The sequence below is a fragment of the Lepisma saccharinum genome, chromosome 11 (assembly GCF_977018435.1).
Source record: "Lepisma saccharinum chromosome 11, izLepSacc3.1, whole genome shotgun sequence".
Classification (NCBI taxonomy): Eukaryota; Metazoa; Arthropoda; class Insecta; order Zygentoma; family Lepismatidae; genus Lepisma; species Lepisma saccharinum.
Window position 1 is genome coordinate 39,300,075 of NC_139239.1, and position 26,902 is coordinate 39,326,976.

The 26,902-nt window shown below is 36.4% G+C and overlaps 1 protein-coding gene across 5 annotated transcripts in view; it reads left to right on the top strand.

Annotated features, from left to right (window-relative positions):
• The first annotated feature begins 421 nt into the window (after nt 1-421).
• The window catches only part of LOC145994730 (uncharacterized), a 402,364-nt gene continuing 375,883 nt past the window's right edge, over nt 422-26,902 (top strand). For 3 of the 5 annotated variants that reach the window (XM_083130940.1, XM_083130941.1, XM_083130937.1), the window contains exons 1-3: nt 593-715; nt 11,543-12,402; nt 20,519-20,980. In XM_083130940.1, the coding sequence (XP_082987066.1) occupies nt 11,653-12,402; nt 20,519-20,980 (1,212 nt within the window). In that variant the 5' untranslated portion in view covers nt 593-715; nt 11,543-11,652. Of the gene's footprint in view, nt 526-592; nt 737-11,542; nt 12,403-20,518; nt 20,981-26,902 lie in introns of those variants that run through there. The other 2 variants (XM_083130939.1, XM_083130938.1) reach the window with 2 other exon arrangements.

Here is a 26,902-nt window from a genome sequence, read left to right on the forward strand (position 1 = left end):
CACACTACGTTATTCAAGGCGCTGTACTTGAAGTATGGTTTTGACGGAAGTGACGTCACCTAGTACAGTTCGAAAGCGCCAAGAACAGAAGCACGTAAGAATCTGTGACGTAAGTACGCAGCTCTCAGCGCAGATGCTTGGTGACTAGGTCACGTGTTATCCACACTCGTTGTTCGTTTGTTTTAAATCGCGGAGATAGAAAGCTAGCAACACGGATTAAATAAGCGTTATGGGTCAGCAAGTTGTTGGTTAAAGTTCTTCTAATGTGTGGAAATGTATGTGTACGAACATTTGAAAATGCTGTGATTTATATGATTAAAAACAAGTGTTTAAAACGCGAGGAAAACAACGTGTCCTCAGTTCTATCTACTGATCGTATTTGGCGCTGCAATCGAAGTGTAATTCGAAAGACTTGTACCTTGCTTCCAGTCTACGACTTGAAGACCGCACTCCAAGACCATACTCGGAGGAGGCTCGCTTCAAGTACGGTCTTGCACCTTTCGGACTCGGTCTTTTTCACACCCAGTAGGTCCAAGTACGCTTCTGTCAAGAAGGAACGCAAATGTAATAAACGCTATTACTAACACTTTATCACTTACATCCTACTGTGTTTATGTTTTTGAAGTGGTGTTTTTGAGCACTAGTGGTTGGAAATTTTTTTGATGAATTTGTCACAGTTAATGAAAATGTTGTAAAAAATGTTTTTTGTAATAAGGTGTGTGTTCTATCAAGTCAGGTAGCGTATGATAAAACAAGTTACTGACTTCAAGAAGTCATCAATTCATATTTTCTAACTGATACTGTTAGCTTTATAGTCTTTTAAGGTCCACCTGCACAAAGTTAAGAAAATATTAGATCAGATCCTTGAATCTATAATTACGACAATGATGCATAAGTCATTCGTGGTACCAAATGCTGCTCAAGGTACAGTGACGAGAACTTCATATTTATGTAAGTCACTGTACCTTGAGCAGTTTTCCTTTTTTTGAGGCATGTCGCACACATTTTAAGAGAAGGAACATTAGAAATCGTTAACAAAATATTTTGGACGTTCAGAAGAATGTGAAACGATTATCAAGATATTCAATTTAAAGTCAGATAATAAAATTATATAAACGTCGGTTTTGATATATTTTTAATATTCGAACACTCTGAGGTAGATATAAAAGGGACCCAAGTTTCTTGTTTTATTGCGATTTCATCATGCTAGGAAGGGTGCGAAATCATTGAAGGGGGGGGGGGCATATCTTAATCTACAAACCCCCTCCACGCAAACATATATTTTTTAAACATAGGTGGAACGATTTTACAATACCGGACACTTCCCCAATTTCTCTCATATTTTGCATACTCAATAATTTAGGCCTCCTAATCACGAATCTGTAGTTAAAATTTGGCGCTCACGTGTATAACTTGCAAAATAAGCAGGTCCGTGATCGCTACCGACACCCTCGATTTCTCAAGAAAACCAATGTTTATCGCAAGATTTTGTTTTTCGAATACCTAAGTAACGAAATATATATTCCTGATATTACTACGACCCCAATTTTAACTGGGTACCAGTTTGTATGAGCCGGAGACACATTAAACTCGTTTATTTTCAAATAAAAATCATTTCTACTTACCTCATATGCATACCGGAACATTTTCCAAGCTGGGGATCACTTTTTTTTTCCATGAAAAAAGCGTTATTTTTAACATTATAATCATTTATTGGTCGTTGCTAATTCGGCGGGCAAATCTTGACTCACGTTATCTATCGTCAGCTGATATGCAGTATCGTCAGCTGATGTGCAGTGTTTCTGAACTTATGAACCGATAAAAGCCGCACAAACTATTCACCAAAGGTTTTTTTTTTTTTGTTTTTTCGCCCGACCCTGTGGCCGAGTGGTTAGCACATCGCGCTGCGATGCCAAGGATCCCGGTCGGGCTTGGTTGTTTGTGAATGTCCATTCATCAATCTCATCCTTTCATCACTCATCCCCATCTTCGCAAATTAGCCAAGAGGCACAAAACGCGAAGTAAAATAAACTAAATCAATCAATCACAAAAGGTTTTTAAGCGAAAATTGAGCGTAGACTCATCTTCACGTCCTTATCTGCATGGTGATTGCTTCTTTGCGTTCGCGGTGCACGATCGTGGTGCTGCACCCGGCATCTCTTCGGGTAAGTACCTTTTCCTTTTTACACTTTCTGTTCACGATAGCCCCACTATCCATTCACGGGGTTGAGGTAGTTTCCATTAGCACTCATTTCACCCCTAAATATGTGCTTCATCATCTAAAAAATTCCTCAGTACGTTCAATTACGCATATCCGGACAACATTGGTTTTTCTCGATTTACTCCTTCAGGAAATTTTTCCTCGCTTTGGGATTTACGTTGTTGAATTCCTTATAAAATAAGCTAGCCAACGATATATGACACATATTCCTTAGGAAAAGGACGTAAACTAGTCTTACCTTAAATTGGAAAAACCGCTCACACGTCATCTTGTAAAACTACCGCGTGGTTGCTACACTGATAGGGGGTTACATAATCCAACGCACGGAACATTTGATTCACGTAGTCGACGGTAATGGCAGCACGAGCTATCGTACAACGGAGATGCATGAATGACGAAAATACCTTACTTACAGGCCAAATAAGTTGCACGATTCGAAAAAAACAATTTCTCCAGCTTCAGAAAGTCCTCAAGAACGCAATTCCGTAAGTACTTTCTCGTTTTTTCTCCTGTAAATTTGAAGAAATCCGTCTCCGACTTATACAATCGTTACCTTTAACTGTGTTAGCCTAACCTAACCGTGCATGGTTCGTGAGGCTATCCATGAATGGTTTGTGGGGCTACCCGTGAATGGTTTGTGGGGCTACCCATGCATCGTTCGAGGAGTGTCAGGCTAATTGTAACCACGGACCGTCTAAATTTTACGATAAACATTGGTTTTCTTGGCAAATCGAGGGTGTCGGTTGCGATCAAGGACCCACTTATTTTGCAAGTTCTACACGTGAGTGCCAAATTTTAACTGCAGATTTGTGATTAGGAGGCCTGAATTATTCAGTATGCAAATATGGGAGAAATGTACGGTATTGTAAAATCATACCATATTGATAATGTTATTAAAAGTACAAAATTACTAGATTAAAATCTATTGTTGTTATTATTAATTTCAAATAAAGAAATTAATTTGTTACTTTTATATATATCAGATATTACGATATCGATATTATGTATAAACTGACAAACTAATTCCTTTAGGGTAATTCCATACAGAAAGGGACAAAATAAACAATTTTTGAAAATACATCTAGTGAAATGTTATCTGTGTGGGTAAATAGTATACTTTCTATAGTTGTTTGGCAACAGCGTAAAATTGCCCAGCATTCCCTACTTTCTTGATGGCAGCTATGAAAAGTTCCCTTTAAAGTGACTGCTGGTTTCCAAGAGAATTTCATTATCAGGTAATGTTTTTTTTCATTTGAATACATAATGATATTTAGTACTTAGTCTTTACCAAGTTAATTGATAGCTAATTTGCTTCAAAATTTAGTGATGTGCTAAATGTAATATTTATTGGAAGTTATCTAATGTAGCAAGTTTTTTTTTTTTTTAGGTAGACTAAGCTTGTTACGTTAGTGACCAAAAAAGAGATAAGTTCTTGTCCTGATGATAGCAATGAAAATATTTAGCTAAAAATTTATTATCTTTTAGTAGGCTGTGAATGAGTGCTGAAAACAAAGTAGCAGCTTTCTTCAAGCAACTAATATCTAGTAACGGTAAGCTGAACTTGTGTAACGTAAGTGACCAGTACTTTTGAAACTTAGTGACTTGTAAAAAATAAGGTCACACTTTTACTTTAGTAGATTATCATAAAATTGTTTTGATAGAAGGTTCCTTTTATAATCATGAATGGGCCTCTGGAGTTGAATAAAGTAATGCTGTTGCCTCTGCTTCAGTTTTAGTGCCAGTATTTTTCAACCACCGGGCTGTAAAAGGTCTGTTGCACTAAGGGGTTGACGACTAATTTACATGTAATTTTATATTTGACAACAAGTCTAAACATAATTGAACTATGATTATGCCATAGTTCATATATTAATATTAATTAAGGGTGCATATTAATTTCCATATAAACTTTAAAGATCAGAAATGTATTTATGAGTAAAATTTTTGGGTGTTACGCACCCAAACGTAGCTCCGAGTCATATAAAGCAGACAATAGATGGCAGCACACAACTAAAGTATTAGTATCGTGGGTTAAAGCAACAATGAGTGTGGGAACTAAACAACAGTGATTATAAATACTGAAATTAATTGTGTTTGTCATAATCTATGAACTCAGAATAATGATGAAGTGAGATCAAAGAGAAAAGATCAAATGATCGTCACATATAACATATATGATTACATGAAGAAATTAAAGAAGTCGAAATGTGATTACAATTTTGTGTCTTTTGTATTTACGGTTCCAACAAGAACGAGGTTTCTTGTTAGGTTTTGGTTGTTTGTCCCGATGTGGTGCCAAGTCTTCGGCTGCCCCCAAGCACTTCGTATAGGTGCATTTATTGGAGCCCGGATTAAGGTGATCGCGGAATTGGCGGCGCCCTTTGATTACTCCTTTTTCCATTTGGTTAGTAGGTGGCGCAGCAAGCTAGGCAGCGACCCTATGGGAAGCATACAGATATTTGGGGAGTAATCCAAGAAGAATTAATGTATGCAGACAGATGGTTGTAACCCAAGAAGAATAAATTGTATGCAGGTAGATGGTTGTAACCCAAGAAGAATAAATGTATGCAGATAGATGTTTGAAATCCAAGAAGAATACATGCATGCAGATAGATGGTTGTAACCCAAGAAGAATACATGTATGCAGATAGATGGCTGTAACCTAAGAAGAATTAATGTATGCACATAGATGGTTGTAATCCAAGAAGAATTAATGTATGCCGATAGGTGGTTGTAACCCAAGAAGAATAAATGTATGCAGATAGATGTTTGAAATCCAAGAAGAATACATGCATGCAGATAGATGGTTGTAACCCAAGAAGAATACATTTATGCAGATATATGGCTGTAACCCAAGAAGAATTAATGTATGCAGATAGATGGTTGTTATCCAAGAAGAATTAATGTATACAGATAGGTGGTTGTAACCAAAGAAGAATAAATGTATGCAGATAGATGGTTGTAAACCAAGAAGAATTCACACAAGCATATGGAGGTAGAAGCCTGTAAAAGAAGAAGTCCAAAGTCCATAGAATAGCCACAACGAAGAAGGAAATACAAAAATACATAACCATTAACTGAAATTGTAAAAAGATAAAATCTAATACAGTGTGGAAATTGTATCATGCAAATGTTTTTCAGAATATACAGAAGGTTGATCCGTCTATATGTGTCCGAATTTAAACCTTCACCCCTGATCACAGAATCGACCGATCTGAATGATTCAAACAGCAGAAGAAAGCCAAAGGCCTCTAGTATCGTGCCAAGTTCGTGTGTGTGTGGTGTGTGCACCATGGCTCCCAAGGTGAACCGATTTTGGGAAGGCTACGTCGTAGCACTTTTCCACCCCAAGTTTTCCGTGACACAGATTCAAAAACAGTGCGGGGAAAATGGATGTGCATTGGGGTTAACGACCATCAAGAACATAATTAATTGACATAAACACCATGACGTTCCAGCACTTCGTTCACCCACAAAGGGGAGTAGAAAGCGACCGTGTACTGCGATGACTCCACCTTTAGCTCGGAGGTTGCGCCAAATGTCCCTACAGGAAAACCCTCCTACGCAACGTGTGATGGCAAGACGAGTGCACGTGGCACAGTCAACTGTGAACCGCAACCTACGTGACAAATTAAAGCTCCAGATGGTGTTTAAAAGTCGTGGACACTTCCTCACTGCGGCCCATCGGAGGGGGAGAGAGACTCACTGCAGGCGCCTCTACGAACGCCATCTATCCTGGGAAAAGTGGAAGTTTGTTGCCACACTCGATGAAGCATGGACTTATCGTTCGATTGTGGCAAAATTCGAGCCGTAACGTACACCCCACGAGGCTCAAAAACCCGTCCTGACTTCATCCGTCGGTGCAAAGCAAGTTTCGCGAAGGGATTTCTGGTTGTCGTGGGATACTGCTATGAAGGCAAGTTAACGATTCGGCTGGTGCCTAAAAACTGTAAAATCAACTCCGCATTTTATCAGCAACATATCCTCACACCAATTTATACACACGGTCTGCCCCGTTTGTATGGAAATGCAATAAATCAGGTCTGTCTGCATATGGATAAGGCCTCATCAGATACATCTCGTTCTACACAGAGATTTCTGCAACAAATGGCAGCAGACACCGGCATCGAGGCAATTCCCTTCCAGGACATACCAGTGAAGTCACCTGATGCCAGTCCCATGGATTTTTACGGGTTTGGCCTATTGAAAAGAGCACTTGCATCTCGTCGTGTCACCACTGTCCGTGGCCTCTGGAAAGCCTGCCAGGAGGAGTGGCTCAAGATTCCCGTTCCTGTACTTCAACGGAGCCTCCTACAATGGAAGTTACGGTGCAGGACTATTGCCAGGACCCATGGTGCTCACATCGAGGGCAACCGCTGGTGGTCCCGGGGGTTTTCCTAAAGTAGGTGAGACGTCAAAATCGGACACACATAGACGGATCAACCTTCTGTATTTCAGTTTTATTCCTTCTGTAGTAGGTAAACCTTGTGTTTCTTTTACCAACATATAACGTTAGCTCCTCAAATCTTAGCCCTGGGTATCTTTTGCTCTACCCCTGTGCTAAGCTGGCTTATGCTAAGGTACGTCTCGGCAGAACCCGTAGCATGGGTTCAGGGCATCAACTTGTAGGAAATAAATTTACTGGGCTGTGGTGTCTCAAAGGTTGAGAACCACTGCAACAGGCAGCCAAAATACACCACTAGTTGCTCCGTGACTAGGTTTAGCGGCCATTTAACCAAATTATGCATGATGTCCTACAAAAACCTGCTAAATTAGATAACTTCCAATAAATATTACATTTAGCACATCACTATATTTTGAAGCAAATTAGCCATCAATTAAGTTGGTAAAGCCTAAATACTAAATATCATTATGTATTCAATTGAAAAAAAACATTACCTGATAAAGAAATTCTCTTGGAAACCAGCAGTCACTTTACAGGGAACTTGTCATAAGTGCCATCTGGATAGTAGGGAATGCTGGGTAATTTTACACTGTTGCCAAACAACTATAGAAAGTAAACTATTTACCCATACAGATAACATTTCACTAGATATATTTTCAAAAAATGTTTATTTTGTCCCTTTTTGTATGGCATTACCTTGGAGTAATTCCACGGTTACTTACGTTTGAGTTTTTTATTACTCACACACTAGCACCCTCTTCCTAATTCAGACTGGTAACGTAAGTGACCATTTCCTATAACTTAATTTACTATTATTTTATTTTTTTCTCTCCTTACACATGACTATTTAATACCTCAAAATGGTTTTGAGTTCCAAGACACTATATCTAAGTTATATTTTTCAAATCGTGGAAACAGAACAGGAATAAAATTGCAAGTTTACTTTTCACATATTACTGTCACATTTTGTGTAACGTATGCGACTGTTTCATTTCATTTTTTTTCATTATACAATGAATAACTTTGATCAAATTTGAGTGAGAAAGTTGAATTATGACTTTAATTCTGCTAAGGAAATTTTTAAACTGTGGTAAAAGTAGTAAATTATTGTGAAATCACATTTCAAATAATTTTATCTTCTCTGAATGTAACGTAAGTGACCATGGAATTACCCTTTACTGACTGGTTAAAGATGTTAATGAATTATGAAATAGTTGAAGTGGTTTTATTAAGTTAAGTAAGTTTTTGTTTAGTTTTACTTTATGTTAATGTCAATCAATTAGATTTCATAGTTATTACTGTCTTGCATTCTTGTTTTACTTTTATTGTGTATATTGATTGGCTGTAGCTCTTGAGAGAGAGAAGCATTAAACACTCACAACCACACTAATTTGTGTATGTTTTCGATATTATTCTTAGTAATGTATATTTTAAATTAAAAGTAATTTGTGATTTTTTGTTTGTTGTAACAAAAACTTTCCTCACGGGAACCAAGATTTTTGAGGCCAAGATTATTGTTGGAGTGGTATTCTTCTATCCCCTCAGGATTTTGCAACCTGCTATGAATGCAATTTTTACACGGTTCGATTTTGATTTATGTCTGTTAACACATACTGTGGAGTTTTAGCGATTACTTAAGATTTTGTTCAATATATGCTTTCATGGTTAGGTTAGGCAGGTGAGGTTTGGTTCTCTTAGCATTAAAATAAATTCCCTAAATGCATTCTACTAAGATTCCGATTTACTTCTACATTCATTCCCACTAGTCTAAGATATTTACTGTCACTTGTAACGGAGAATGCTTTGTAAGGTAATTTTTTACAACATAAACAACTTTTTTCAAATCCAAACTGTGCTCATTACTTCAAGGAAGGTTCAAATTTTGTGTGACAATGATTTCCAAAATTCTACAATAATTAGTCTTTCTACTAGGAGAATTTGAAAAATATCATACATTCGGAATCGTTACCTTTTCAGTCAAATGTCTCGGCATGAAACTTACAATCTTCGTGGTGAAATTGCACTAAATATTTACCCATTCATCCTGTAATTGTCTTGTAAGTCAACTTTTGACTCTTGCCCTTTTATCCAATTCTTGCCATAAAATTTAATGAGGTTGAGGTGATACTAATGTCATGTTTCCAGAACCTTAGTAGAGTTATAGAATAGATACGCCTTCACCAAATATAATGTGTGCTTGGGATCATTATCTTGAAATTTTCCCTGAACCCTAGTTTTTCAAACCTCTTGTGCAAATTTCTCTTCAAAATTTCCAGATTATGTTTGTTATTCATTGTGTTTACTATGAAATCAAGTTCCCTTACTCAAGGTATTTCTATGCATTCCCAAATCACCACAATACCAACACCATACTTGACTCTTTGTTGTAGATCTTTATAATTGCTTGTTTGACTCACACCATATCATTATCGTAGAATCCGGTCCAGAAACATTTTTTTTCAATGTCTACTGAAACCTGGACATCTCTAGAAGTGTTAATTGACTGCTACTGACCTCATCCCTTACTACTAGGGATGTGCACAGTGTTGGCAAAGTTTGTGTGTTTTTTAAAGAAACAAATAAAACTTTTAGAAAAATCCGAAGAAGAACTGTGTTTCTAGCTATAAAGCAAACACTTGACTTATTTCTTACAATACCTATTAGCATTACTTGTAAATCTAGCATACAGGCTGTTTGAGAAGGTTAAACTTCTCCACGATCTGTCATTTTAAGCACTTGCAGAAAAAAAAAATAGGCATGTGATTTAAATGTTTAAAACACAAGGTTTTTAACATGTTATTCTTAAATATGTCAAGTCTGGGTTTGTAGGATCTTGAATAGTCGATATCAGTATCAGGATAAAAGTTTCACATCCAGATTCCAACTTCAGGAAATGAAATTCCAATTGATCTTATTTAAAAGTGTTTAATTATCAATGTCTTCAGCACTATTTTTTTTTAAATTAGTAGTTTTTATTCCAGAAATATAGAAACAATTACTTTAGAGGGAATGTAATGAGTAGGATTCTAGATTTTTATTTATATTTGTTTCCTGCATATAATTTCATTCTTTCATTTATCACTAGAAAATATATTGTAAACTACATTCCTGTATAGTTATAACATTTAGTTTTTCACACTCTTATCTTTTTGGATATTGACCACTATATTCAAATTTTTCAGCTTTATGGCAATTTTCGTCTTTCCATATCTTGTCTATTAAATTTTGTATTTCTTCTTTTACTTTATGTGCTGAGTATTTTGCAGTAACTTTTATTTCTTATTTATAGCTTTGTTAATTTCTTGCCTTGGAATTTGATCAGTTCTTTCATCTTTTATGGTTATCATTTGCATGTATTCTACTTCATCATTAATATTTTATTTCTTACTCTTTAAAACATTCCACCCATCTTTGTATCACTTTCAGTATTAAATACCGAACCTGGCCAGCTAGTCAATGAAATATAAAGGAGAACACAACCTTCTGCCAATGTGAGGTATCACTACTACCATATTAGAAAATAAGCTGAATAATTATTTTGCTAGTATTAGTAGAAAATGTAATTGACTCCATGTTCAACTAATGTTCGTCAGATATGTGGCCTTCTAATTGTTCAACTAGTATTAACCCTTCATAGGTCCCATCTGGAAAGTAACAAAATTGGTTGTGCTGTGTCTATGAGATACAAGTATGGTTTTACATGATGATTTGACACACGCAGAAGATGTACTGTGTAGAAATTTCAGCAAAAAATGGAGTCTCGACCAGGACTCGAACCTGGGTTTCTAGCATACCATACCATTGCTCTGAGCTACCAAGCCTACCTGAATGGCTTTGCTTTATTTTTCGCTGTTGCTGTTTTACCTGTGTGGAATCATCTCTGTCAGTGCTACTGCAATGAGATCTGTTGCCTTTGAAACACCGTAGACATCGACGTTGCCTGGTTCCCAGCATAGAGAATTTTCTACAAAGTATGGTTGGATGGTTGATTTGGTGTTTTAAGTCCACTTTATGCACAGTAAGGCTAATCGGGACTGGACCTACAGTTTAAAGTGAGATCCAAACCACTATGTGCCTCCACCAGGTATCAAACCCGGGACCCCTTAATTACATGGTGACGACGCTACCACTGCGCCATCTACAAAGTATGGTTTTACTAATATATTCATTATTTCCTTTTTAATTGTCACTTGAGTTTTAGTCCTACATGTAATGATTCTTAAGTACCTTAAAAATATTTCCTTAGTACTACATATGATATTTATTGTCACCTTACAATCATTTATTTATATGCGACACTACCGTTCATCTCAATTGTCATCACATTCCAGTTCAGTTTCTGAATTACCTCCTCTTCACAATCTTCGACAGACACTTTATCGCTGTTGATGTCATGTTCATTGCATTCGCCATCACTGCTGTAGTGCATGGAAGGAATGAGTTCAGCATATTTTCCAGTTCCAATCAGTCCATTCTGCAAACAAACTAACCCAAACAAAATCAGTCATTCTGTATCTCACAGATACAAACATCCTACTAAGCCCAGACATGGAGTACCAGGCGAAACTGTGGTCATCTATATTCAAACAAAGAGGAGAGAAGCTTAGAACTGCATGCCTAATCATTTCTGAGAAAATATACTATTTTAGTTGTATCTCAGAGATACAGCGTGACCGATGGAGGGTTAATCAGAAATGTAATTGATGAACTATTCATCTAACATTACCCAAATTGTTTCTTTCACTTAGTCTGTGGTGTCCATCAGTCATTAAAAAAGTGTTGTATTTGATATGCCTGAAATAGCAGATGCTATTGAAAATATTTTGGGACAAATTAAAGTAGTTGTCAAGACAACACTTAGTGTGTGTGTGTGTGTCTTACATTTGTTGTGCTAATATATGTACTGCTTTCTACAGGTTTGTTCTCCAAAGGTGATGATGTAGATGCATCCTCCATAGTAAAAATGTGAAGAACAATGAAGAAAGCAATTCTGGAAATATAAATACCCCATTTATGTACAAAAAGCATGGCAAGTAGTATAAATTCAGATCAAGATATCGACTGTAATTCAGAGACTAATGGACAGCATGAAGATAAGGATTCCGAACTTGGAGATATCAAGGATTCCAAACTTGGAGATATCAAGGATTCCGAACTTGGAGATATCAAGAATTCTGAACTTGGAGATATTAAGGATTCCAAACTTGGAGATATCAAGGATTCCGAACTCGGAGATATTAAGGATTCTGAACTCGGAGATATCAAGGATTCTCAACTTGGGGATATCAGTGAAAATGTAAGTCTCGAGAATTTGAATCAAAGTGTAAGGCATGGTGAATTTGAGGACAATGAAGAATATGATGATACTTCTAATGAAAAAGTTGAGGATATTGTGTGTGAGGGAAATGGAAATGAATCTGTGGAAGAGAAGGAAGAAGAAGAAGAGGAGTTAGATGATGAATCAGATTCTGATTCAGAACTTTCCGATTCATCTATATTAGAGGAATGGGAAGTGATGGGTGTACCATTTGATGGAGAGTTTATGGAGATAGAGATAATGCAGCTGAGTGAAGTGCAGCTGAGTGTAGTGAAGTATGGAAATGATCATGATGAGTTCCATCAACTAAAACAAACTCAAAGAAGTGTGGAAGATGATTTGGAATTGATTCCAGAAGTCAAGGTGCTTGTAGAAAACTTAATGAAATATATTGAGAGTCAGCACACTCGGATTCACAATCTGTACCAAATGTTGAAGAGTAGGAAATGTATATGCCAAGTACGTATATTTTTATATTTTAAAATGCGTGTAATGATCTCTTAACATAGCCTTATAGCCAGCCCCCGTGGCGGAGTGGTTAGCACATCGTGCTACGAAGCCAGGGGTCCCTGGTTTGAATCCTGGCCTGGGCATGTATGTTTGTGAGTGTCCATTCATCAATTTTATCTTATCATCACTCATCCCCATCTTTGCAAATTAGCCAAAAGTGGCACAAAAAGCGAAGTAAAATAAAGCAACTCAATCAATCAATCAACACAGCCTTATACAGTGCTTGAAGTGGAAATTCCTAGCTGGAGGGATGATGCTTGGTCAAGTTCGGGAATAGGTGGGGGGACCCTTTATGATTTTTTTTTTTAATGGGGTGATAGCATCCCCCAACATTCCCCAAAACTTCGAGCACTGGTCTTAGAATTAATCTTTAGTAAATAGTTCGTCCATTTATGCACCACTCGCAGTAAGGTTGTTCAGGTGGCTGGTTCATCCAACATCACATGGCAGCAATTAGCATGTCATTTTTCTGAAACTACAGATGATTTTTCAGTTCTGTCAGCCAAGTCATACTTCTATTACAATGTAATGCTCTTATTGGATGTTTGTCAAGGGCTTTTTTTTTAATCATACAATGAGAACTATTCATCAGAGTGGAAACTCATTTTATTTAGAGCTTTCACTGTAAATTCAATTTTGACATTCCATCTTGATACAGATGCAATTAGAATTTACTTAGGAAATCTATTTTGGGGAGCCTCTTTGGCCTCACATTAAACTTAAGTGGATAAAAAAAATATATAAAGGAACAAAGTGTAACTCCTCTATATACCTACAATTGAGCTAAGTCTAATTGAAAATTGTTACACTGTTTAGCATCAAAAAATTAACTCAAGGTGAATCTTCCTTTGTTGTTTTGTCACAAAGACTGCAGGAAATTGTGCATCAAAACAAAACCAAATAGGGTACCCATTATCATCTCATTATATCCTATCATCGTGTACTATTACTACTGAATGAACTATCACATAGACACAAAGATTTATAATAGGAACTAAACATTTTATTCACTATGTATGCGTGAACAACATTCAAAAAGTAGAGCATGAAAACACCTAGTCTGATAACTTGGAGCACAAGAAAAATTATGGTAGCTCAACCTCAAAAAACAGAAATACAGTTAATGGCAAATTGAATTCCTTTACATTGTGCATAATGTTGCACTAAACTTTCCCAATTCAAGACAATAATATTTACAAGAGTCTGCTTGGGCACGACATACAGCAATCAGTCTATACACTTTCCTGTGCTCTACAAATATCTTACGTTGCTTCTGTAACGCTCTGCTATGTTCCCCAGGGGCATAGAGTGCAGCATGTAGGTTGATTTAAATCGGGTGATTTAAAAAAAAATCTGATTTAAAACACTTTAAATAAATAATTTATAGAACAATACATAAGGATTTTGTAGATATCAGAATCACTTTTGAAGAAAGGATATTAATCTCGTAATCATTTAATAGTGTTTATTAGGCTCTAAAAAGGAAAAGAATGAAAACAAACTATATGTACTGATGGAGTGAAGCTCATAGGAATAGAAATGTAATATGTAAACTGTAAACATACTTAAATTCTCTTGATTTAATATGCAATAATTTTTATAGGCAAAATTAGCAAACATTTTGTGTAGAAATGTATTCAAAATAGTGATCATGTTATACCGTACATAGTGTCATTATCATTAAACTGTAAAAAAACATGACAGTTGATGAAGAGATTCTTTCGGGCTATCGACCAGGTGAGTTGTGGAAAATATTCCAAGCTTGAGCTTGAGCTAACATCACTCTCATCAACCCTGAAGATGAGAGTGACGTTAGCTCTCGAAAGCTTGGAATATTTTCAACTCACCTGGTCGATAGCTCGAGAGAATCTATTCATCATTCATCGCCAGGAAAGCTTCAAGTCTTACTACATCACAGTTGATATTTTGCAAACTATTATTTAAAAAAATTGTCAAAATTCAGCTACAATGACTATAAAAAAAAAAATTCATGTTAAAATTATGTAGTACATACAGAATGTTTTATTTTCACTGGAAAAAAGGTACTGAAATTATGTATTATACAGAGGTTGTTCGCTTTATATCCGACCATTTTCGATTCGGGGCTGCAACTCGGCGTATCATGCTGGAACTATGGATCTGCTGGCGGGAGCAGTGTTGTGTCTGACTTTGTAGGTGCATGAGTGTTGGTAGTGAATGTTATCAAATAGCGCCGAAAATCAACCGGTATTGGGAGGGTTACGTAATGGCCCTTTTCCATGCTAAGTTTTCATACGTACACATTGTGAACCTGTATGAAAGGTACCTGGCGGGTTCCAAATGGAAGAAAGTTGTCACAATGGATGAATCATATGTCCATCTCACTGCTGGTGGTCACATTCGGGTGATCACATACCGTGACATTGATGGCAAGGGGCGCAGTAACTTTGTTCGTCAGTGCAGGGAAAGTTTCCCTCGTGGCTTTATGGTTGTGACGGGATTCGGATATGAGGGTAAGTTGATGATACGCAAGGTGGACAAAAACGTGAAGGTGAATGCCAGATACATCCAAGACTCCATTCTGACACCTATCTATCGGAGAGACATCCCAAAATTGTATGGAATGAACGCGAACCAGGTGATGTTCCATAGGGACAAGGCTTCGAGTCATACCGCCAGAACATCACTATGTTTTTATCAGGAAATGGCAGAGGAATTAGGAATTCTTGTCAGTGCGGTTGAAGACATTCCTGTGAAAAGCCCAGATGCCAGTCCAATGGATTTTTGCGCATTTGGACTGTTGAAATGACGTCTTCAACATCGCCACTCACACACCCTGGATGGTCTATGGAAAGCTTGCAGGGAGGAGTGGGACAGAATTCCCATGCCTGTCCTGGGCCAGAGCTTGCTGCAATGGAAACTACAATGCCGGGCGAGTCCACAATGCTGGGGGTCCAATAGAACATGATCGGTGGTGGCGGCGCGGTATCTCTTAAGGTGGGTACCCGTCAAACATGGTCGGATATAAAGTGAACGACCTTCTTTAGTTTCATTAACACATTCAACAAATATTTCCATCAGTGGCGGCTCTTGATTTGAAATGTTGGTGGTTGCAGTCAGTGGCATGCACAGGATTTTCGAAAGGGGATGGAGGTGTTACATATACTTATATAGTAGTCATCCCTTATTTTGCCATCATTTCTACATGGAGAATGATCTGACGAAATATGTTGAGCCAAAATATAAAGCTGTTGCTGGTTAGTATTTTGATGTGACCACTAGCTCAGTAGCGAAGCATAGTCTTACGAAGGAGGCAAGCAATGTTTCAGTACAACAAAACATGTAGTACAATGGCATGCCAAGAGGGGGTTTAAGGTTTATAGCCTCATTGCCCCGGTGGCTGGATTTGTCAAAATATCATAATAAAGTGACGGTTCTGAAAATAAACCATATGATCCGTAAACGTCACATTTACTTTCAAAATTCCAGGTAACATTATTCGTATGGTAATAAACGTCTTACATATGCGAACTTTCCACATACCGTACGACTAAAGGGGTACGCAATTTCTTATTTATTTATTAGTACCTTTATTTGTTCATTATTTTTTAATGTGGGCAAACGGTGACCACTGATTTAGGTAAAATACAAGGTGGGGGACTCATTTATTTAATTTATGCTACGTGATTGTAATGTAAGATTTGTGGGCACCCTAAAAATTGTATTCGGAGTCAGACATTAAAATGAAAAGTTAAACACAAACTTTAAAAATTTCATTTCAAACCAAAGAAACATAGACTATGTACTCACCACAATAAATTCTAAACTCCTTTGCATATATGCGAAATTTTCCGCTATCGAACAATTCAACAAATCTTATTGCCTCAAGGTTCTCAAAACATGAAGACACTCCCATGCTCTTTCCACAACTGGAAAGCATCCACGCAGGATCACTTTGAAAATCTCTGAAATGACCGAATGTGATACCAACCTATTTCCTTTATCCCTCATGGGAAGGGAAGATATATCAGTTTGGAGATAAAAATTAAGCAGTGGAATCAGAATCATTACAGCAGAAAGAGTATATACATATTATTTAAAGTGTCGTACAGAGGCATGCCCGGGGCTGGGGGAGGGTTGGCAGGACACAAACCCCCTTCCCCTTTGACCCAGTATTCCTAAGAAAAGGAAAGTCAAAGGCAGGAAAAGATGACAAAATGAGGAGACTAGTAAAAAAAATCCTGGGAGCACCACTTGTGTCATAATAATAAAACTTAGGGGTGTAAGGGGTGACCTTCCACGTAGTAGACCCAAATGTCAACCTCACTTCCACGTTAGTACACCCTGGACTTAAGACTAACGAGGCTCTGGCGACTGGCCCAATGGCCAGTATAATTTTGTTTGTGTTGTCCTGTGTTTTGTCCTTATTTGTGCTGAGTGTTCTTTGCAGCCTCGGCTTTTAACGAAAGTCAGAACATTTTAATCTTTTATGATTTTAATTAAGCAACGTTAGAGTTGTTATGTGTAACGGTAAGGGGCTGGACCCCGTATAGTGTGACGGGTGCAAAATAGCCTTAGTGCTGACGCACCCAAAATTTTAAAATCAAAATCAAAATAAAAAAAATCAATAATAAAACTTAAAACATGTTCTTGTGTCCATAATGTGTACAATGTATATGATTTCATTGTGCTGTGTAAATATCAGTAGAGAGTTCTTTTTTTAGATAGCTTTCTTTTCACCCCAAATTTTATTCAAAAGACGTCAATTTGTTGAATGTGGTTGTAACAGCTTACTTGAATTAATGTGTAAATAATTTGGCAGTTTCAAACACTGGTAGCGGTCAACACTTTTGACGTAATTTGAGCTGGACCGAGCTGGACACAGGGTGCAGATCAAGGTCTGTTGAATCTTCCCTCCCTCACTGGGGAAACTCTTCACGGGAGTGGAGACATTCCACTTCCTGGAAATACAAACGCTCGGCCTTTACCATCTTGCCCAAACTCCCAATGTCCATTTTTTTACGCGTTTTACAAGAAATCTAAAATAAATTGTAATATAAAATTATATATAAATATATATATATGGAATTTAGAACAATGATGATAACTTATTTTAGTTATTTTATGACTAAGAATTATTGTTATATTTGCGATCTTATTTACATGTTCATGAAGACAAATATTCGTTAATAGTTTTTGGTGGCAATATATCCTTCTGCTTTCGGTTGAGCTCTGCTATTTTCGGGAACAACGTAAGCTCAGCAAGCAGAGCTTTTTGGTAGAAGCGTTGTGGACGGGTTCCCCTCGAATTTCATGCTTTTCCATGTGACTCCTTCGGGGACGTTATTTTCCCGCAGAGCAGCCACAAGCGTTGAGCCTGGTGCTTGCTACAGAGCTGCTGAGGGAGTTTGCGGCCGTAATTTTTCTCAAAATCAAGTGCGATGGAAACTAAATAAGGCTAAAACATTAAGTACATTAAATTATATTCGAATAATGCAAGCAGTGCTTGCATTGCTTGTACTATATCTTTGCCTCTACACTAGCTTGATTAATGGTATCTGTGTTCCTAGTTTCCTACCCTTTCAAAGCAGCCCTCATGCACACTATTATATTTCCTTTCTGTATTGTTGATGCTTCTTGAGTGAAAGTTCCACCTTGTGGAGACAGATCGAGGCAGACCCTTTTACACAATTTCATCCAGCAGTGGTTCGCTGCAGATTGTTTGAAAAAAATGTGTGGTGGTTTCGCAACTTTGCCACTTAAGCAGCAGCCACCCCCTGATTTCCATAGTATGTTCATATACATTATTGGCCAAATTATTGGACTCATTGTAAAAAAGACGCATATTTCCTTGTTTTGAAAGAGTTCTTACTAAATATATTTGACGATTGTTATGACTTTTTATGGGATTAAACTGTTTGTCTGCTTTGATATAATCTTGTTTCCCACAATTCTTTCTTTTACTGTGTTCCAAGAAAAGATGGCAGCATGATTCTTTGCATATTTGCAAAAATGCCTGGAACAATACATACATTGTTTACCATGTTATTTATGCTATTTTTTGGTTATAACAAAGGAAATAATATTAATTGTGGTTGTTGTAAGGGTGTTCTTTATTTGTATCTTCGGAGCAACACGTAATTTCATAAACTACGTGATTTGAAGTTTAGAAAAAAGGGTGAGAAGGAATTGTACACAAGCAGTGATTAGAATGGGCTTAAAAAGAGACAAAGGTGGCCATACGATGTACTGACAGTACTTGCAGTGTGTATAACAATGCAATGTGTATCACGAAACATTAAATCTGTCAAATTTATCTACATAAAGTGAGTTAATCTGTGTTTTATTTTTTCAACTAATGAGTCCAATAATATGGCCAATACTGTATATAGTATCAGAAACAGAAAAATGTATATTTACATATAGTTTTGTATTTGCTTTAATCAAACTGTCAAATATTTTACAGAGATGTTTACTAGAAAAAGCCTTTCTATAAAAAGAAACATATCAACATGTATGGTGCCAAAAACCATACCAGCATTTTTTAAGTGTGTTTTTCTTTTAAAATAAAAATCATGAGTTTTATCCACCCTGAGTACATCTCCAAATGGCAGTTGTATGAGTCTCCCCCCCCCCCCCAGCCCCTTTTGATCCTTAATTTATGGACATGTGGCAGTTCCTCTAAGTATTCTTTCCATCCAGCTGCTTTCTACTCAGTTCCTATCAGCAGGTATCCTTTCCTATCAATACCATACCTCAGTTCTGGCAAGTGTCAGAAAAGCAGGTCCTCTGCAAGCAGATTTGAACCAGTGAATTGTAGATACATTTATCACATGTATGCAGAAACGTTTACCAATATGCTATGTATGTATTTCACCTAAACATTGTTCATAAACTGTTAGAAAACATTTTTGTTAATGTGGTTTCAAATAAAATTAGTACGATCACTGCATGCAATTACTACCACTACCTGGGAACAAACAAAGCAGTGGTGCACGATCATCTCCATTCTAGATGCCGTATCCTGAGTTAATGAAGGCGGTGGTCCTTCACAGTTAATCAGGTAAAACAATCTAATTTGCAATGCAGAAACGCAAAACACTACTTATGTAACATTAAAACTGTGTTTACTGCATCCATCATGTATTCATTGACATACATTGGTGATCAGGTAGATCCATTAAAGTATTAACTAACAAGTGCCACATTTGCCAATTTCTCAGGAAATCACCCTACTACATGGTTGAAAAGACTTGATCTTGTACAATAAAGTTACAAGGACTGTGAAAGATACTACAAAAGTAATTATTTCAGTTACATCCATTTACACTGCCTACCTGTTCAGTTACATCCATTTACACTGCCTACCTGTACCAACAAGGATGTGCTTATGAATTTAAAATTGGATCGGATGGAAGAGGTAAACAGAAAGCTTTTGGTGTCCGGCAATTTGCTGAAACAGAGTCAATTGTTACAGTGCAATTTGGTTTTCGAATTGTACAGAACCACTATTGGACGAAATAATAAAGAGACTGGTTTGTGTGTGTAAAATGAACAACAAACTATTGTCTGAAACTGGACCACATTCAAGAGTTGTTTACGAGGAGTCCTAAAAATCAACACATATTGAACGTTTGTAAGGCAGGTTAGAAACTTCTATATTTATTCTTTTCACTGACATGGTGTCATCCCCATGGGTGAATTACCTCCTGAGCTATCAACTTCTGTAATTCTGGAGGAACATATGAAATGTCCTCTGTATCTACAAATGAATAATAATGATTCTATTTTGCTCATCCTAGATAGTGATTCTTAGTTAGAATTGTGTACTAATACATTGCAAGTAACTAAATGCTAAATACACACAAAATAAGTATTTTATTATGATTTTGAACATAATAGACTATGAGTCAATTTTATTCATGGTTAGCAGCACTGCATAAAAGGAAGTTAGTATTTTCTGGCTGACATTAATGTAACTTTAAATTAGATGAACTTATCTTTCAATTCTTTTTGTAGAAATAAAACCCTACTTCCAGACTTACAGGTTACATAATAACTGGACATTTTTTCATCTTTTCTTCAGTTGAAAGAGGATATATTTGAACCTGAATCCGATGCTGAGGATATATTTGAACCTGAATCCCATGCTGATGCTGTGACACAGACTGAGGAGTCAGATGTCCAAGAGGCTTGGATAAAGTGGGTTGCTTATCTCTCATCCCGAGATGAAGCATCATTGACTGATTCAAGCCAGCCTCCCCATGTGCTTCAGACTGAATCATCAGCACCCTCCCACTGTGCAGTACCAAACGTGCCCCACCAGCAGATTCAGGGACCACAGCAACAAACTACAGTGCAACACCATGTGCCACAAACTGAAGCATCAGTACAAATGCAAGAAGCTGGTGATAGTGATAATCCATATTTAGCATCTGGTGCTACAGGGATTCAATCTAGTGACATTTTTTTGGACCCATCAAGATTTGGGTATGAACCAACAACAGGAATGTACTATGACAATATGTCAGGTTATTACTATGATCCAGTAAGTACTCTGATTTTTGTTTTTCTCTCATCAACTATGACGACGGGAAGTAATAAGAATCAGTTTCCTTGACTTACTCTTTATTCAATACGAATACGTAATTGCAGGTATTACACCCCGTACAAACGTCAAGCCACTGCTCGATACCCAGTCCGACGTCAAGCGATCTGCCGTTTCAACTACTAGCACCGCCCCCTTTCCACCTCGCTCGAGCCACGAGGCATGAGGAGCTCTGAGGTCGTTCACGTCACACGACGTTCCTACCTCAATACACTCGAGTACAAAATTAATCAAATGATACAACTGTCATAACTCCCCTCTCTTGGGAGAAAAATTTCCTTCAAGTGAAATTTTTACAAAATAAAATACCCATTTATAATTTACACATTGTTATCTTATCTACACTCATACTTTGTGTAGTTACAGTTAAACTGGTATACATCATGGTCAAATATACTGGGTATAATCAATACAACAACATTTATGTTAAAGAAAATATAAAAATAACAAATAAATATAAATAATTTTAAACAAAATCTTTCTTTGACCTACCCAAACAAATGTTTGTACAATTTTGGATTTAGTTTTTCCAATTGGCTTAAATAACAACTTCTTTTTTCAACGGTACAATTCCAGATTTTTAGATTATCACTGTGATGGTTACTACTGATATTGCCAGTTTTCAAATCTATTACAATGTATACATTAGTTGCTTGTTTGTCAATTACCATATACGGACCTTCATAGACCTCACAGTACTTTTTAGTGCGATTTTCTAGGAGGCTGCTAAGATAATGGGTTTTTACAAATACCAGGTCTTTTATTTTAACTTCAGGTCTATTTTCTTGTTGCAAGTTGTACCTGTCATTCCTTTTCTTCCTTGCTTGGAAACCCTTTACAAAAGCCATGTATAGCTTATCTTTCCACAGAGAAATTTCATTAGGCGGTAAATTAAAATGATTCAAAATACATGAGTTAAGATCTCTATTTAGTTGTAACTCTGAGGGAGCAAATCCTAGCTGTGTGTGTACACTATCATTTAATAAGCTTACAACTACATCTATATATTTCGGCCAATCTTTGTGGTTGTTTTTACAAAACACACGCATGAGCCGGTTGAGTTCAGAATGAATTCTCTCAACTAAATTAGAACTAGGGTGATATATTGGGGTATACGCCAATTTTATACCTAAGCTTGTTAAAGTGTCCACATATTTGTTAGAATGAAACACCGTGGCGTTATCACTGACTAACCTGTGTGGAATGCCAAAATGCCTGACATATCCTTCTAGCAAGGCTTTTACAATACTGTTGGCCGTACCTGACCTCATTGGATAAGCAAACAGATATTTAGTGTTAGCATCTTGTAAGGTTAGAAGAAACCTTTCTCCCTGCGAGCCTTTAATTAATGGTCCTTGTATATCCAAAAACAAAATAGTTTCACCCTGGTTACAATGTTGTTGGAATATGCCCTTGGGCGGATGTCTACTCGGCTTCGTTCTCATACATAGTTCACAATCTTTGATATAACTCAGAATACCTTTTCTCATACCAGGCCAAAAGTACAGTTTCCTAACTCTTCTGAGTACTTTTTCACAACCAAAGTGGCTCATATGGTCATGATAATTCCTCAGTATTACAGAAACTAAAGATTGAGGTATACATATTTTCCAGATTTTCTCAAAGTGAAAATCTCTTGTCATCAAAATTCCATTGCATACTTTATAAAACTTTTTCCAATTTCTACACCTTTGAGGTAAACTTACACTTACACTTTCACAATTGTTCAAATAATCAATAATAGGTTGAAATAGCTTATCATTGTACTGTTCTTGGACTAACACCTCTACAGGTATATCTAATACTTCATTTTTAAACATTACATTATTGTTTATGTGCATCAAGATCGGCTCCGATTCTGAAAATTGTCTGGACAATAAGTCCGCTAGGCCATTGTCAGATCCTTTGCAGTATTCTACAATGAACTGGTATTTTTGAAGTTGAAGGGACCAACGCAATAAGCGAGGGTTCCAATTCTTCGAATGGTTCAGCCAAGTGAGACACTTATGATCACAAACTAAAGTAAATTCTTTACCCAAAAGATATTGATTACATTTCTCAATACAAAATAAAAGACTTAAACATTCTAGCTCGGTTATGGTGTATTGTTTCTCATAACCTTTCAGTGTACGACTTACATAACTTATTATTCTTTTCTCATCATCAATTATTTGATACAAATATCCTCCAATGCCAAGTAAAGAAGCATCTCCTTGGACATAAAACCTTTGATTAAGATCAGGATGAAATAGTTTAGCATCATTAGAAATTTCTTGCTTGAGCAAATCAAAACTCTCTTGTTCCTTCTTAGTCCATATCCATTTCTTACCTTTTCTTAACAATTCATATAAAGGTGCACATATAGTAGCAAAGTTTGGAATGAATCTTCTCATCCAAGAGAAACAACCTATAATTTTTTGAAGTGTCTTTACATCCTTCGGAGTAGAAAGATTGATAATAGCCTCTACTCTCTCTGGATTTACTCTTATACCTGTTTTGTCAATAATGTGACCCAAGTACAATAACTTTTCTTTACAGAGAAGTGTCTTCTTGAGACGTACAGTCATACCAGACTCTCTTAATTTAGAAAATACACTTCTTAAATGTTCTATGTGACTTTCTAAAGATTCACTTCTAATGCATAAATCATCAACATAAATGATAACATTCTCTGACAGAATGTCGCCTAATACCTTGGTCATTGCCATCGTAAATGCTTGTACTCCATTACAAGTACCAAATACTAAACGTTTGTATTGGTATTGTCTACCTTCAAACAAAAATGCAGTATACTTTTTAGATGACTCTGACAACAAAATCTGGTGAAATCCAGAGGACATATCGACCAGTGATACATATGGTCTACCAACAAATCCTTGTAATGCCTCTTCAATATTAATTGGTCTAATTTGACTAACTTTTTGGTGTTGATTAATATTCCTGAAGTCAGTACATACCCTTACACTTCTATCAGACTTAGGAACTATTACTAGTGGATTTAAATAAGGTGAATCAGAAAGTTCTATAATGTCCCACTCAAGTAATTTTTGAATATGATCTCTAACATTTTGTCTGTAATGATAAGGTATTCGATATGGCTTAGAAACTAAAGGTTCTGTTGTATCTAACTCAATATGATGTTCATATTTAGTACATAAACCAGGTTTTTCATCAAACAGCATCCTAAATTCAAGTAACAAATCAAACAGTTGCTTCTTTTCATCTTCATCGAGTATTTCAGCTTGCATAGCTTTTAATTTAAGATCTTCTACACTAGCAACAGTTATTTCCTCTTTTGACTTTTGGGTTACATTAAGACAACTACTCTCTGCCTCTTCACTCACATCAGAAGTTGGACAAGATATAGGTAATAATTTAACTAACCTTTCACCTTGTTTGGTGTGCAACAATAAAGAATTTTCCTTGAAGTTTACAAGAGCCTCTACATTATACAAAAAATCTAAACCTAAAAGAATTTCTACTGTCAAATCTTTGACGACAACAAACTGAACAAAAAACATAATATCTTCAATTTCTATATCCACACAAAATTTTCCAAGTACTTTCTGTTTTCTTTTTCCAGAATAGTCAACCAAAATAATGTCTTCTATTGGCTCTAATTTAGGTCTGGTGACTTCGCTAGTAATACTTTTCCATTTATTCTCTGACATTAAACAAATGTCGCTACCACTATCTACTAAGCACTTACTCTCTATCCCATTAATATTTGCAAAGATAGAAGTTGTATTCTTGACTTTGTTCCTGAGGTTTACAGGTAACATTAAGTTATTAGAACTATATTTCGCTTCATCTTCTAACAAGTCTTCATAAAAATTAATATCTACCCTACATACATTTTTAAGGCATGATTCACAGTTTGCTTTACTAGAATTTTCATTACAAAGTTTGTTTCTTAAATCTTCAGTATTAAAATTGGCTACTGACACAATATTCTCATCTTCGTCTATGCTATTCTGTGTCACAATAACAATAGACTCACTATCTAGTTTAAAGGTTGTTCAGGCACAAACCAGGGCGCATTCACCCTAAGTGAAGACCCACCATTACCATTTTCTATTTCTTCCCTAGTACTAGATCTAGGTTCATTTCTTTGAGGATTGTTTTGAACATCATCGTGTGACACAGTGTTTGTACTTGTATTTCTATACCTAGGCCTACTATTATCAGCATTTATACGATTTTGGTTACTATAATTGTATCTACCTCGAAAGTTACTATTTCTATAGTTATTGCCAGAATATGGAAAACGGTTTACTCTCCAAGACCTTTGACCAGATCTACTATCATTACTACTATTATTATCAGTGGCATATCTCCTGAAATTACCAGAATTCCTTACATTAGTCTCATGGCTTGTATTAGAATTTTGCATATTGCTTACTCTAGATTGATTATTTCTTTTAGTTTCATTAACAACTTGTACTTGTCTAATACCAACAGGCCTTCCATCTCTCCTACTTTCACCTTCAGCACTTGCATACAGAGCTTCATGACGCGCAACCAATTCCGCAGCTGTACCAAGACTAATATTAGGTTGATTTAAGATTGCTTCTCTAACTCTATTTGGTAACTGTTGGGCTACTAAAATAGTTTTTTGCTGTTCTGGCATGTCTGGCTGAATGGAATTAAGTAAATTAATCTGTGACCAGAAATAATTTAACAGAGTTTGTCTACTTTCTTTGCTGTATCTCTTGCACAAGACATTTGCAAGACATGTTGACTTCCACGATGCACTTTCAAAGGCATTAAGGAAAAGAACCTTAAAAGAACTATAATCTACAATGTGTAGTTTCTCCTGAGAGAACCAATTTTTAGCAACACCTTTCAAAAGCATTGGTACATACTTCATGTAATCTTTTTTGGGAACATTTAACATATCCAAGCGATCCTCAACCTCTTGAAGAAATTGTGACGCCAAATAATCCATCTTAGTTGCAGTAAATTTAGGTAACCTATCTAGATCAGAGTACTTAAGTGTACTAGGTACAAACTTCCTTCTGTAACTACTACTTTTGTGATCAGTTCCACTTTCCGAACTACTATCATGAAATTTATCTCTTGACATGCTTTTTGCAACTGTACCTCTCTTATAGCTACTTGCAGACTTACGTTTAAGCCCCCTTAACTGAACTTTAGTTTCAGAGCTAGAAGATTTTACATCTGAATCAGATTCTCCTTTACGTAATGGTCTTTGCTTTCTAAACGTGATATATTCAGTTTTTTCAATGGGTAAAGAAGCTTTCTTTGCTTCCCTTTGCTGTTCAGACAATCTAGAAACATCAGGACTAACTAAGCCTTGTACTCTAGTTTCTAATCCTAAAGAAGATTTTACCGGTTCAGCACTTACTCTTAAAATGGAAAAATCATTTGTTAAATCTCTAACTTGATACCGAATATTCTCCAACTTATCATCTAGAACCTCATATTTGTTAGTAATCTCTGTAAGTTGTTGTAAGCAACCCTTAACAGTAATGTCATTACTAGATATTTTCTGTTGAACGGTTTGAACGCTCAAGTTTAGTTCTTGAATAGTTTGTCCAGACTTAACACTAATTTCGTTAAATTTACTATTCAACTCATCAATAGCAACTTCATGTCCACTAATGTTATTAAACAACTCCTTCATACTACTTTCATTTCCATGTACAAGGTTGACTAAACTTTCAAACTTCTTTTGATTCATTTCGAGTGTTTTCTTAATTTCTACGCATTCATTTTCTACCTGTTTTACATGAGAATCGAAAACCTCTCTCAATTTTTTATGTTGATTTACACACGTAACAGAAACCTCGTTTATCTTCTCTTCTAATATCGTGCTCAAGTTGACCACTTGTTCCTTTA